This window comes from Acanthopagrus latus, chromosome 14 (assembly GCF_904848185.1).
Source record: "Acanthopagrus latus isolate v.2019 chromosome 14, fAcaLat1.1, whole genome shotgun sequence".
In the NCBI taxonomy this organism is placed as follows: Eukaryota; Metazoa; Chordata; class Actinopteri; order Spariformes; family Sparidae; genus Acanthopagrus; species Acanthopagrus latus.
In genome coordinates, this window is record NC_051052.1 from 5,897,983 (window position 1) to 5,911,959 (window position 13,977).

At 40.3% G+C, this 13,977-nt stretch overlaps 1 protein-coding gene across 2 annotated transcripts in view; it reads left to right on the forward strand.

Moving 5' to 3' along the window:
* ptprz1b (protein tyrosine phosphatase receptor type Z1b) overlaps window positions 1–13,977 on the forward strand; it is a 68,009-nt gene that overhangs the window by 20,996 nt on the left and 33,036 nt on the right. For both annotated transcript variants that reach the window (XM_037121009.1, XM_037121010.1), the window contains exon 5: window positions 9,313–9,381. In XM_037121009.1, coding sequence (XP_036976904.1) covers window positions 9,313–9,381 — 69 coding nt within the window. The remainder of the gene's footprint in view (window positions 1–9,312; window positions 9,382–13,977) is intronic.

Below are 13,977 nucleotides of genomic sequence, written 5' to 3' on the forward strand. Positions count from 1 at the left end.
ACCTCCAGTAAAGTTCAAGTAACATATCTCTAGTGTGTTACCCCGAAACATACTAAAGCTTTTGTCACATAAAGACCCAGCAGAACCTGACCATCTTCCACTCTTCAGCTGTCAGTATGAGTGTACGTGTATTTGGTTTTAGCTGAGCAGAGTTTTAAATAACAGAACTGTTTGGTTTTATTAGACTTTTATGGAGCTAAAGGGCTGCAAAGGAATTTGTGATAGCCCATCTGGCTGGATGAAGTGGGGTGTTACCTGACACTGTATGTGTGTGTATGTGTGTGTGTGTGTGTGTGTGGGCGTACGCATGTGTGGGTTTTTTAACCCCCCAGCTGTTCCACTGTATTACCACCTCCGACACAGGGCCCCAAATTCTCACGGTCCCCTCAAAACTGGCTCCCTTGTACCCACCAGAACAACTGGAATGCAACACACTCCATTACACACACACGCAGATCCCAGTGATAGGCTTGTCTGATAAGGTTTTATATTGCGGCTTCAATGCCGCCGTGTCCCTCTGGAACAATACAAGGGCTGTTTGGCACTCAGAAACAATATCCTCTGTTTAATATGGAGCCCAATCTCATTAAGTCATAACCTGTGCTGCTGGAGTTCACTGTGAGGTTCCTTTCATTCAGCCGGACAGAGGACACTAATGGGAGACGTCTCCCGTGCTGCAGCAATAGTGGCAGTGCACAAATGAGCAAAAAAAAAAAAAGGGTCCCAACATACCTCAGCTCATACAAACCATATGTGGACAAAATTTGAGATTTTAATGATGCACTAGACAGAGGAGAGATCTGACTACCATATCCACAAAACAATAATCCTAATCTCCTCCACAAGTAATTAAATGGATGGGCTTTGATTATATTGCCAATATTATCCCAGCCATTTATGTGAAATTTAATTAGTTGGCTAAATAATCGTCATACACATGGTCCTATCAACATTTATCTACATTGCACTATTCAGACAAAGACTGACAGCTCCTCTCTCTCTCTTTGCGCATTTGTCTTTTTGTTGCGATTTTGTTAATGGTCCTGCGCATAGTTTTCTTCTGCAGATGAGACAGAGGCTGACAGGGCAAACACAAGGCGTCAGAAACAGTGAGACAGTGAATGAGAGACAAGTGAAGCGTCCTAATTTAACCAGCTGACACTCAACACAGCTGAATGCTATATAAGTTATAGTCTGGCCCCTGGAGGTATGCGCCTATATGTATGTGTAGCTGACCCTGTTGAGTAGTGTCTGTGTGTGTGTGTGTGTGTGTGTGTGTGTGTGTGTGTGTGTGTGTGTGTGTGACACTAAGGTCAACAGGTGTCACGTTTTATGTGACACGAATGTCGTGTGCTCATCACTGATCAGTTATGGCAGTTGTCGTCTCTGAGTCTTTTCATTCATGTCAAAATATATTTAACATTCAGCTTAATTAGTAGTTCCACTGTAAGAATGCTGCCTTTTGTCAGTGTGTTGACAGAGGGCTTCATTTATATACATAATGGGATGGATGGTTCCAGTTCCCCAGATAGAAAAATACATGTGTACATGTTTCCTCTTACCGGTGGTGCTCCATGTAGATTGTTTTGCATTTGCCATAGAGCTATCTGCCTTCTCTCGAATACAATGGAAGTAAATAGGATTTAGCTTTTGATGCTCATTGCACAAGTAAATACATTTGAGAAATGGCAGTGTCTCTAAGAAACATAAGAAGGGTAAGGTTTCATAAGAAATCATGACCTGGTTACTCAAAATAATGTTGTTAGACTTAAATAGGTTTCCATATTGCCACGTTGATTGTGTCGTTTCCTCTTCCTAATGACTTTGGTTATCACAAGATGAAGAACATCCACATGGTGTGTTAGCTTGCTGATGGTAGCATTTAGCACCTATGGACAGTTATTGTTGATTGAGGTCTTGGCCATGGGAAAAATAGTCACCACTCTGCAAATTTAATGGTGGGTGTGTTGTATTTTGTGTCAAAATCACATTTTGTGCTCCCCTTCATCCACTTTGGCCTTCACACCCGTATTTTTTGGCTGATGTATTTCTTCTCTCTTGCTTTGGCACTGAATCAGCTGAAAACAGGTGATTTGAAAAAGGGATTTAAAAAATGGAGTCATTTTCTAGAGAAGTGACACAACCTTGTTTATCAGCCTTCAAATGAAACCCCTCATAAATTCGCTGAACCGCACAGACACTTTCACTCCTGTGGGCTGAACACACAGGCGTTCTGTCCCTGGAGAAACATAGTGCTTCGTTTAATAGGACAACAGTAATCACATCTACTGTTAAAAATCAGTTTGCGCTGGTGTAAATGCAGCCGATGAAATATTCTCTCATCGCAGGGATTGGGGCTAAATCAGCCCCAGGAGTCTTGTAATCCAACACGATGCTATTCATTAGTGTTCAACTGGGACCGGCTCACTTATCCCAGCACTAACAACATGTAGCCGGCTTCAGTGAATCCTCCCTGCAGCGACTCCATCCCGAAAAACTACCATCTAGAGTAGTTGCTCCTCGTAGCTTAAAGGGAAAGAAAATGATTTTGAAATTAGTCACTTTTTGTCACTGAACAACAAAAGTTTCATTAGTAATGATCAAACCTGCTGAGGGTTTGCAAGGTGCAGTAGACCAGCTAGCTTTATTTCTTCGCCCTTTAATCTATATTTCACCACCAAGTTCATGCCCCGTCTCTTTGGGTCATTGAAAGGTGGCCGGGAAGCATGAAAAATTGGTAATTGAAGAAGAGCAAAGGTCAAGGGCAAGTGGATACGACAAAACAGTAAATTCCAACACTTCATCACAAAATCACTCCTGGAATGAGCAGAGTGTGATGGATGGATGCAAGAGGATCTGAGGGGACCTCAGCCAGTTGGGAGAGTGAGAGTGGATGGTTTAAATTTCATGACCCTTGCCTTTGTGTGATCTGAGAACACCGGCAGTCACCACAATAACAGGAAATGTTGTATGAAACCACAGAAGATGTTCCGTGAACAGCTAATTTGTCAGAAATACAATATGAGAATAGCTAGCTTATCTGTTATCTGTTATACAGCTCTTGCACCCTATTATCTGTGCAATATATTAGAAACGGATTCACTGTAACCAAAAATGCAGAAAATGACCAAGAATGCAGTTCTGCTTTGGGTGATAAGTATGTTGTTTCACAATAAAAGCCACCATGTGTTTAGTTTAGGGGTCACCGTTATGGCTTTTTCAGGGCAGGTACGAATTATTAGAAATCAAGCAGACAGATGACTAACATTTGGAATCTGTATGTTTGCAGTTACTCTTCAATCTTAGTGTCAAAACTAAGAACGATCAGTGATGGAATTACTAATGCCTAATTAAGTGCAATTTGTTAAATTACAGTTTTTACTTCATCCTCCTCTCTCCTACATATTCAGATTATTCAGTAGAGAGGCTTTTAATTGGGCCCAAATAATCATCCAGGCCAGTCCACCTGTAGTTTCGTCAGTTGAATGCAGCAGTGGGAAAGGTTGGGTTGTGTAGCATTAACTAACTGCAGCTCTGAAACATAATTCAGAGACCAAATGGTGAATAGCAAGACTGACATCATTCAGTCAACATTACAAACAGTCACACGGTCCAGCATGAACAATGAACACTACTATGCTGAATATAGAGAGGTAACTACAGAACTTAAATTTAGTAAATTGCAATTGCTGGAAATATGCCAACGATTAAGGGTTTTATTGAATGAAAATGGTACGGATTATAACTTTAACACTTTTTCCTCAAAAAAACAAAAAGTAGCACAAGACAGCGGTTCACCTGCGTGAGATGTATATTATTTGAAAATGTGAAATAATTTCCAAACCGGTGCCCATTTAATTAGTGGAAATGACATAGCATAATGTGAGTTAATCCCACTGCCAGCACAAGAGGATCAGCGATCATGTTTCAGCGTAATCAAAAAGATCTCATCCGTGTTTACATTTTGTCTCTCAGACACTTGAACTACCCACTATACAATTTAATGAACATGCTCATGAGATCAGTTCACATTCCTCTGCCATGATAGGAATTTCAAAAATCCACCTGATTGGCAAGTGAGAGCTAATGATCTTCACTCCTGCATTGCCTCAACATGTTTTGATCATATGAGTGGCGCTCTTGTAGTAAATGATCCTCGTCGAGTGACACTTTAGGCTGAGGGGAGTTTTTAGTCAGAGTACCAGGTGTCTGGCTGACACACGTCCTCATTTATCTTTTCATTTTGTATCATTATTCAGGCTCACACTGTCAGCTGTGGAGTCCTACTCACTCATGCCAATACACGGGGCATAATTCAAATTGAGCTCTGCTTTTGGCAGAAATCAGTCCCTCACTCCATCAGGTTTCAGTTGGGCTGCCCGTGATTCGGGCAATGAAAATGAGGTGTATAAATGTGTGACAGTAAGCCAGAGCATTGTTGGAAAACTGCATGCCTGTTGACCTTCCCTATATGAATAAAACACCATCCATAGAAATGCCTTGTTCCAGCCGCAGTCACCTGAACCCCCCCCCTCTGGGAAATCGGATGAAGCAGATAGAGTGCAGATGGGTGGAATAATACAGTGATTCAGCTGTGAGCTTCATGCATGGCCAGCCTGTGGCAATGAAGTCCCAACACTATCCACTGCGCTCTTAAAGCTGAGCGTCGGCGTCTCTTTGCTCCTGGCTGTTCATCTGTGCAGCACTGTCTCACCACCTTGTTCCTCTGCCACCTCCGATGACTGACAGCAGCTGTGTCTCTGTCAAATAGCTTTTACAGAGTACTGTGAGCTCACCACTGCTTTAGTGATGTGCATGACCCAACATGTCCATCAAAAACAAGCAGCTGCTATTTAAGCTTTCATAAAGCAATGCAACAGTTTTGTCTGCTCATGAAACCAAGTGGAGTAATCCCACATTATTTATTAACTTTAAATGTATTGGTTATCTGTGCGCAATAATCTATTGAAGTGGCGTACTATCTGCTACTGAAAGAGGGATAACTGATGAGGAACATTTACTGTTTTCTTTTTCATTAATGGTCAGCATCTTAAAGCTCTAAGCCATGGGGGCACCCTGATTGCTATACTTTGGATTAACATGTTTTCTGTTACATAAAGTTCTTCTCTGCAGTTCTGCTCTGCCGTTGCAGAATTAATACCAGTTCTTGGTGACCTCTCACCCTTGAACTGTTGAACCCAACCAATGCTTATCCAAGAACCAGAGCTTTGCTCTTGTATTGTCCTGCGTTTGAGCAGGTCAGAGCTTACCGTGCAAGGCAGATTGATTCATGAGATCATGCTATCTCGTGAATCAGTCTCGCAAGGTTCAAGCTATGCCTTTGTGGCAAAGCCTGAACTGGTTCAGACCATTTAGCAAATGTTTATGGTGGCTCCTGGAGAGGTTAGCGTAGATGCTGCCGTAGCATCAGTCACATCTGAACTGGAGAGTATTTATTCATTGAAAGAAGAGAAAAGGAAGAAAAGAGAGTAGTTTTATTTACCAACTGGCTCTATTGGTAGCGCTTTCCAGCTGTTGATTTGATTGGTTGTTAAGTTAGCCCATGATAGACAGATGATTCATTCAATCACCTGCCAAGTATTATTATTGTTATTTTTTGAAAGGGCCTCTCCTTTTTCAAACAGTTTCCACAGAGAACTTCCCAGATAGTTATTTGTAAAAGAAAACATCTGATGGTCAGGTTCAGTCAAAGTATCATATGAATATTAAAAACACGAATATGAAATGTAAGATAAGCTTGGCAACTTTCATTTCTCACATTTCCAACAGCCTTTGTGTCACCTCACTGAATTAATCTGCTCACACAGTAGTGGGCCAAGAGGTGTAATCCATCAATGTATTGAAACTGTCTTGGCCAGCTGGTTTCTGTGAGTGCAGCTCCACTTAGATGGTTCAGGAAACTTTACTTAATAGTCACGACAGGATACGTCGGCTGACTAGGCTGAATAGAGCGCGACTGATGTCAAAGTCGGTCTGTGTGGTTTCATGGTTTCACTTTTGTAAATCAATTCAAGGCCACTGTGACCACATGGGAGAAAAAACATTGACATGCAGTTATTCTGAACTTTCAAATGCATCTCTACGATCTGATTATACAGTTTTTCGTGAGTAAATTAAATTCTAAATTTATTTCTATTGTACAATTTTCCTATTTAAGCCAAATAAATATTCTGAGTACATCCCCTTTTCAAATGGAAATTCTGTCTAATAAGCTCTGAAAAATCACATTGAAACAACAAGTGATCCCGAGGGTGTAATTGTGTGCATTTGTGTGCGTGCGTGTGCGCATGTGTGTGTTGCGGTGCCACGCCAAAGGCAAATTAGATTAAAATCCCTCACAGTGTGATGTTAATGAAGCCATTATTGACGCTACAACCCCTCAGTCAACTCCATTCTTCACTTTTTCCCTTTTTGCCTAGTCCCATTCACTTTCCTCGGCAGTCTTTGTCCGGTGTGCTAACATGAATGTAATCTTCAAATACAATTTATACATGGAAGTCTGAATGACAGCATAGTCTCTCTCTCTCGCTCTCACACACACACACACACACACACACACACACACACACACACACACGTACACGCATCATTCTGGGAAACAAGGCTGGAAAGAAACTCAGGTTAAAACTAAGTTTAGTGGTGTTGGTGTTTTTTTGTCTCTTTTCACTGATGATAAAATAGGATGATTTTAGTCTAGTATTAATAGTAAATTATTAAACCTTATCGCTTTTCATTTGCATTAGTTTCAGGTTCTAATTCATTTCATATTTCTACAATTTAGTGTCTTTTAAGAACTATTAACTTATTCAAAAGGTCAAGGATGAACTTCATCTAATGGTGAAGAAGTATCACAAAGAAAGCTGCGATCACATGCAATTATAATTTATGTGAAGGCTTCCAGTACCTCAGACTTTTGAAGACCTTTTTGATCCTTAGGCAGTTCCGTTTTTAGCTCTTCAGTTAGCTATTCTGCAGAGAGCTCTCTGTAACCTCCAAACGCAGAAAAGAAAGAGACGATTTTTTTACTTTAAGCGCGAGTCTCCGTGGGATAAACGGGAAAGAAGCAAAAATGAGTTGAACAAGTGTGAAATACAACATTAAATCCCCCGTGGCTGCATCTGTATTGGGATTTGTTTAATATTCATTGAGGCAGAAGATTTTAAATATGATACAGAAGGGTTTTGTCTAAGAGTGGATGCAATGTCTTCAGGAGTTATATGAACAAGCGCGTGCTGTCACACATCACCCAGTGTTTTAATCCATCTGCTGCACACAGTAAACAATAGGATTATACGATATTCATCCGTGACACATGGACGGACCTAATATTGTGGGTAAGGCGGTAGTTGCCCATGACCTAAATCTGACTCGACACGGGGCTTTCATCTTCTCGTAGGAGAGGTTTGTGGTTTCCTCTGTGCTCAGTGAAAGATCAGAAAGAGAAGATGTTTTGTTTTATTCCCCTTACTTTTTTAAAAAAAAATATATTTATATTGTTTGTCAGTCCTGTTTATGATGAAATTTCTGTATTGTAATCTGTATTTGCCCCTGCTCCTTCCTCCTCCTTCCTCCTCCTCTATTTCCAGGGGATAGCTCAGGCTCTTTCAGATCATATGTGTTGTCTAGGTGTCTTCCAGTACAAGTTTTGATAATGTCAAAAATATACCTATATCTGGTTGTAGCTTAAATGTACAATATATAACATTTCCACACTTAAAATATCTGAATATGACCAGACCGTTGCACTATATTGCATATATAACTTCTGGGGAAAAATGAGAAATTCCAGATAACCCACCAGAGAGTAGGGAAGGAAGTGGGTGAACTCCCTAATTAGCCACTATGTTGTTTACTAATGCTCAGTGGAGATGAAGTATGATTATTCTTTGTCGCTTGCTGTATGTTCTGTTCTGAAGGCAGCAGCTCACATTATCCCACGTTATTTCGGGACATCATTGAACTAGTTCTTTGTTTTAATGAGGAGAGCAATTACACACTGTACATTTAAGTGTTTTACAGTGTCACTGTCATTACCCCAGCATTGCCTGCAAAAACTCTTGTATGAAATATGAAACTCGTGTTTTTTAGTATGTGTTGCCTTAAAGGGAATGAACTCCTGACAGGGGTGGTGTGTTAATGCTGGGAGTTTTGGATGTACAACTTTCCCACCAGCAAGTGACACTTAATAATAATTAATGTTGCTGACATAATCCACATGACATGACATGACATGAGCTCACTGTTCTGCTATGTATGAAATAATGAGAAACTACAGTGTTTAGTGCACTGTTCAGCTTTCTCAACCACACCGTGTGTTTTTTATACAAATGCAGTGGATTATCGGTTATGTTCAGAAAGAGGTTGGGCTCATTCTTGCCAACAGGAGGAGAAAGAATGGAGACATTAATTCAAATAAACCAAGTAACATAAGGAAGAGTAGGTAGGTGTGTGTGTACAAAGTACTTTTAAGTCATAGCGCAAAAGAAGAAAGTAGCGCTCACACACATACACACACTGAATCATCCGACTGTGACTTCATACATCATTGTATACTCGACCGTCCCTGAGTGAAAATTGCTACTATGCGATGGATAGCTCTGTATGCGTCTTTGTGTGTGTGTGTGTGTGTGTGTGTCACTTGAGAAAAATGATGTTAATGGCGATGCAGTTCCCTCCTACACCCTCTTAAGTGGTCTGCTGTATGTTGATAACCTATGATAGTGTAACCTTGTGTATGCATGTTGGTGTTTGTGTATGTATCTATTTGCCAGACCGAATGTTAGTGTTGTGCTTCGACTACAACTCGCACTCATTTGTGTATTGCATTGCACACATATCATCTTCCACCATTGGGAAAAAAAAAAAAAAGGTTAGGTGTTGTGTGGCCGTACAGGCAATCATGTCGCTACATTAGCAGCATTAGACGCCACAAATTATCCAGTTAAATTTTCACTCATGACTATGACTGTATACTTGTGCAATGACTGTCGCAGACTCTGAAAATGATCTGTTTACGCAGGAACTCATCATCTCACTCTGCTCTGCTGGAATATGCACAGAGCAAACAGTGACATCACATCTGACAGTGATGTCTGACTGAAGTCGGTCTATTTCCAGGCAGGTTAGTTAGTTATGAAATGTATCCAGTGAATGACAGGAAAAGCTCGCCACTCATCGTGCGGTGGAGTCACAGCAGCTGGTCACAGTTTCACCTGTCAGTCCGCGAATTGTTTGTGTGTTTTGAGATGCAAAATGACACTAATAACCTTTCTGTCATCCTCTGTGCTGCAGTTGTGGGAGCAGAGCCACTGGTCCGCGGCCTGAGGAAACTCCCAGAAGATATCGACTGGTCCTACTCAGGTATGTATGAGCCGTTTGCTTCTTAGAAAGTTTCCCAGTAGATGACAGAGAATGACGTGACAGTGATGCTTACATCTTGTTTATTTCATCTGTTGTGGGTTATATAGTGACCAACAGTGTAAATAGACCAATCACATGTGCTTAACAGGTGCAAATTGAAAGGTGTTTTATAAATGCATTGTTACACGATTTTCTTTATACATTTTTTCAGAAAGTCTTTTACATAAATAATAAGAAAGAATAAAGGAGCAATAAAACACAAGTAGAATAAATAACTGCACACTTATAAACACAAAGGAGCTGTTTCTTGCCTTTCAAAATCACAGACACTTCCTAAAATAGACATTATTAGGGAGATTTCCATCCGACTAGTAAATGTCAGCCTGAACAGTCTGAATATCACAGGAATTGAAGGAATTATCTGTTAACATCTCCCATGAGAGAGCCTTGATCTGCCTGGGACCATATGGTTAGATGACATCAGCTAACTCAGCACAAAGCCCCCACTGGGCTAAGCCGTGGTCCGACTGAAACAAAGGGTGGACACAAACAGACAGTAATGGTCCCAGTGGGAGAGATTAGCCACTTACGGGTCGGGTGGGAGGAATCAGGAGGAGCGATCAGGCTCAACAGGTCAACAGTAGGTTAACTACAAAGCTATTAAACTTATTAACATGCTCCCGAGTAGATCAGTGGTGATAACTGACGCAATGCCATTTGCAGCTCATGATATCTCCTGCCTCTTTTCTTTTTGGTCGTTAAATATATAATACATAAAATATATTATATATTATATATATATATATACATATTATATATATTTTTTTAGATATCTACACCCATTGTTCTTAAAATTTCCAACAATGTTCAAAGGCTTTTGACACAGTTGTCTGTGTCATTTTGGTAGCTAAACTAAAAAACATTGGTTTATCTGGACATGTTTTAAGTACTTGATTGTAAAATACTTGTCAGCTAGATCACAATGTCAACATTTGGCTGGGTCCTTCTCTCTCTTCCTTGCTATATAAAAAGGCGCACTGCAGGGTTCAACACTAGGACCACTGCAGTGTTTGATTTTTGTGAATTATCTCTGTAATAATCAATCAAACACTTTCCACTTCTACACATGATGATACAGCTATCTATTAATCTCAGTGAGGCTTTTACCTGATTAGGTAAAAGATATATAAAACCCAGAGAATCATCGGTAATTTGTCTTAAGGTAATGGTGCTTATTTGGTTGCCTGTTGCCATAACTTCTGGAGACAACGTCAGATAGAGAGTGAGGAAGAAGGTCGGTGATTATGAAATTAAACATGACGTGAATAAAACTTTACATTATCTTGATTGTGAACATTTCCACGTGAGTCACCTGGATAGATTTTACAGTTTACTGATAAATGTCTTTGGTAATTCTGTTCATTTTGGGCAAAAAGACCTTAGTGATTTTTTAGTGAAAAGACCTTACTGATCTAACTGGTTTCTAAGGAAACTTATTATTTTGCTGTTTTTATTTCTCAGAAATAAGTGTTGACAGCGCTGTTCACCGGTGTGCTGGATCCAGTATCTGTCCTTTAAAAGCTCTACCTATCACCTGCTTAAAAAAGAAGCCTACTCTTTCAAAGTAACACAGTTAAGGGCTAGGCTGCAGAGACAGAATTCACTCAATGACAAACACATTTTTTTTCATTCACCAGGAAGTGTGTGAAGATTCTTCTTCACCACTCTGTGCACTTTTAGACATCAGTCCATTACCTGCACTTCTAAAAATCCCCATTCAGCCGTGAGAAAAACACACTGCGGCTCTTGCAAAATGTATGGATGTTGGCTTAATGTGCAAAGAAATGATCAGGCTTTAATGATAGATGCAATGTTATGGTGTTACAGCAGACAAGAAGTGATACAACAGACAAGAAGTACTGGACATGTTTTCTCAGCTCTCTGTTGCAAACAACTAAAGAGCACTTCTACATTTTGGGAAATGAAAAAAATACAAAATCTCTGAATTATTATTACAAGGAAATGTAAAAACCACATTTACTCATTCATTAGTTTTTGTGGGCCAGAGCATCCAGTGGCATTAACACAGCGTTAAGTATGTAACCTGGTTTTGTTTTAAAGGACTTATATTTATGCAGTGACTCACACACATGCAACAGTACAGCTGTGGGATTTTGTTGCCATCTCACATTAGTCAAAGCAGCATGAATATCAATAGGTGCACGCATATATTCATTTCACAGGTTTGTTGTGTTTCCCTTTGTGAAATCTTCACAATCAATGCTCGGGCACATACAGCCTGTTTGACAAAGTGTAATAGGGTTTTTTTGTGTGATACATCGAAGTAGTCATGAATGATAAAAAGCCTGTCTGCAATATAAATGTAAGGGAAGACGGCCCTTCTTTTCCCTTCATTTCTTTCTTTCTGTCTTTCTTTCTGTCTGTCTTTCTGTCTGTCTTTCTGTATTTCTCTGATTAATTTTTCATTCTATAGCTACTCCATAGTTCTCATTTTCCTCTCTGTTGGCTTTGGAAGTTCATCATCACAACTGAAGGCAGCTCAGTGGCAGTTCATTTGGATTCATTGTAACTGTAGCCATTTCTGCCTCAAGTGTGTTTGTGTGTGTGTGTGTGTGTGTATGTACATGTGCGTGCGTGTGTGTACGTGTGTACAATCTTGTTTTTCTGCGCAGCTCTGTTTCTTGCCTTGTGCAGAGCAGTGAGCCATGAGTAAAAGCATTAACATGTGAAAGAAACGCACTTCATTGTGAGGCACCGTGCACAGCTTTTTAGTTGGGTCAGAAGTAGGTGGGGAGGGGGGGCAAATGGAAATAAAGGGAATAAAAGGAAGAGGGGGGCAAGAGAGTGAGTGACGGAGAGCTGAAAAAGAAGAGCTTAACTGAAAGGAAGAGGGCCAGACGAGGAGGGTTTAAAATTAGGCGACATCAAAATCACAATGCACCTTTTCCAAAAAGCTTGCAGCAAACAATCCATGGTTGTTTGGTTTGATTTTGATCAAAAAGTTTGAACTTTTATGTAACTAAAACACATCACACACATAGATTTGTGTCTCAGTGAGCATTTGGAACTCCATTTTCAACAAGTAACAGTGATAACATGATAACAGCGGTAGAACAACTTTTTCTCTGTATTAAACAATCTGTATAAGCTACTAAAGAGAAGTTTACATTAGTATTTGTGAATATGAGCAGCTTTGTCAGTTAACACATCTTGTAGGAATTATATGAATGCTCATGCAGACTGATAATGAAAAACACAAATTTCTGTCTGTATTCAATTAGAATTGAACACCCCATTCACTTTAGTCCCTCTTATGTTTGTAGTCTGGCAGTGTATATATAAGTTTATTTATATAATGTATATAATATAATTTAATACCTTGCGCACTATAACTAGGAAGACTAATCTTGTTGTTTGTCATCTGTTGAGTGTATAACTGTATGTTCATTTAAACTTTGTTGGTCACTTTGGGTCAGTGCAACAAGTTGTCAACGCAACATTGCCATATTACTTCATTTGCTAGCACACAGAGCTATATTAACATCGGTCCAATAGTCACTCTCCTTTAAGCTCTGTTTTGGTCTCCACCAACTCCTGGGAGAAATATCCCACTCTTGAGCTGCTAAAAGCTCATCCGTGTTCACCTGCTAGTTGCTTGGCAGATTACAGTGGCTTTAGCGGAGCTTTTTTGCTAACAACCAGCTGCCTTCTCTTCTTAAAATCAGTGACAGCAGTTAAACAATAATGCTGTGCGCTGTAAAACCAAAGTATTTTTTTGGCCTTTTCTGGCTTTATTGATAGTACAGCTGAAGAGTGTGACAGGAAACAGGGGAGTGACACGCAGCAAAGGGACCCGGGCCGGGAGTCAAACCCGGGTCCGCTGCAGAGCCTCGGCACATGGGTCGCGCGCTACCGACCGAGCTAAGTGGCGCCCCCGAGTTTGAGTTTTTTTTTATGCGGATATGAAATCATAGTAGATTCACTGTCAGAATGTTGATACCTGCTGATAATCCCTTTTTGAGGCAGAGATGAGATTTTGTTACTGTCTTCAGTAATATATTCAGTGAGTTAATTTTGTCAGTTACCGCAGTGCCAACGTGGTTTAGTGCTAACGCGGTTTCCTTAATTCAGTTTATAACTGAGTCTTAATTAAAATCTCTAAAAGGTATATGAAAGTATTCACATTAAGCTTGCAGGTACGCTGTGCATGTCTGCGCGTGAAATAATCCCTGCTCTTCCATCTTGTTCCCATCATTCCTCTCTGCTTTGTCTCCAGGGGGTCCCTGGGATCCTCCTGCCTTGAAGACACCCCCAGGGCCCCATCTGTTACGTGTGTATGTCTGCTCGTGTGTGTGTGTGTGTGTGTGTGTGTGTGTGTGTGTGTGTGTGTGTGTGTGTAATCCTGCACTGTGATAGTTTCCTCTTACAGGCAGTTGCAATGGGGAGCAATACATTTTTCAAAATATCTCAACAGAACAGCCCTCATAGAAATGTGAAGTTGATATTATACTGCTACTTTATATGTATTAAAACAGCACTATGAGACAGTTCCCACAGAACAACATCAGTATGAAG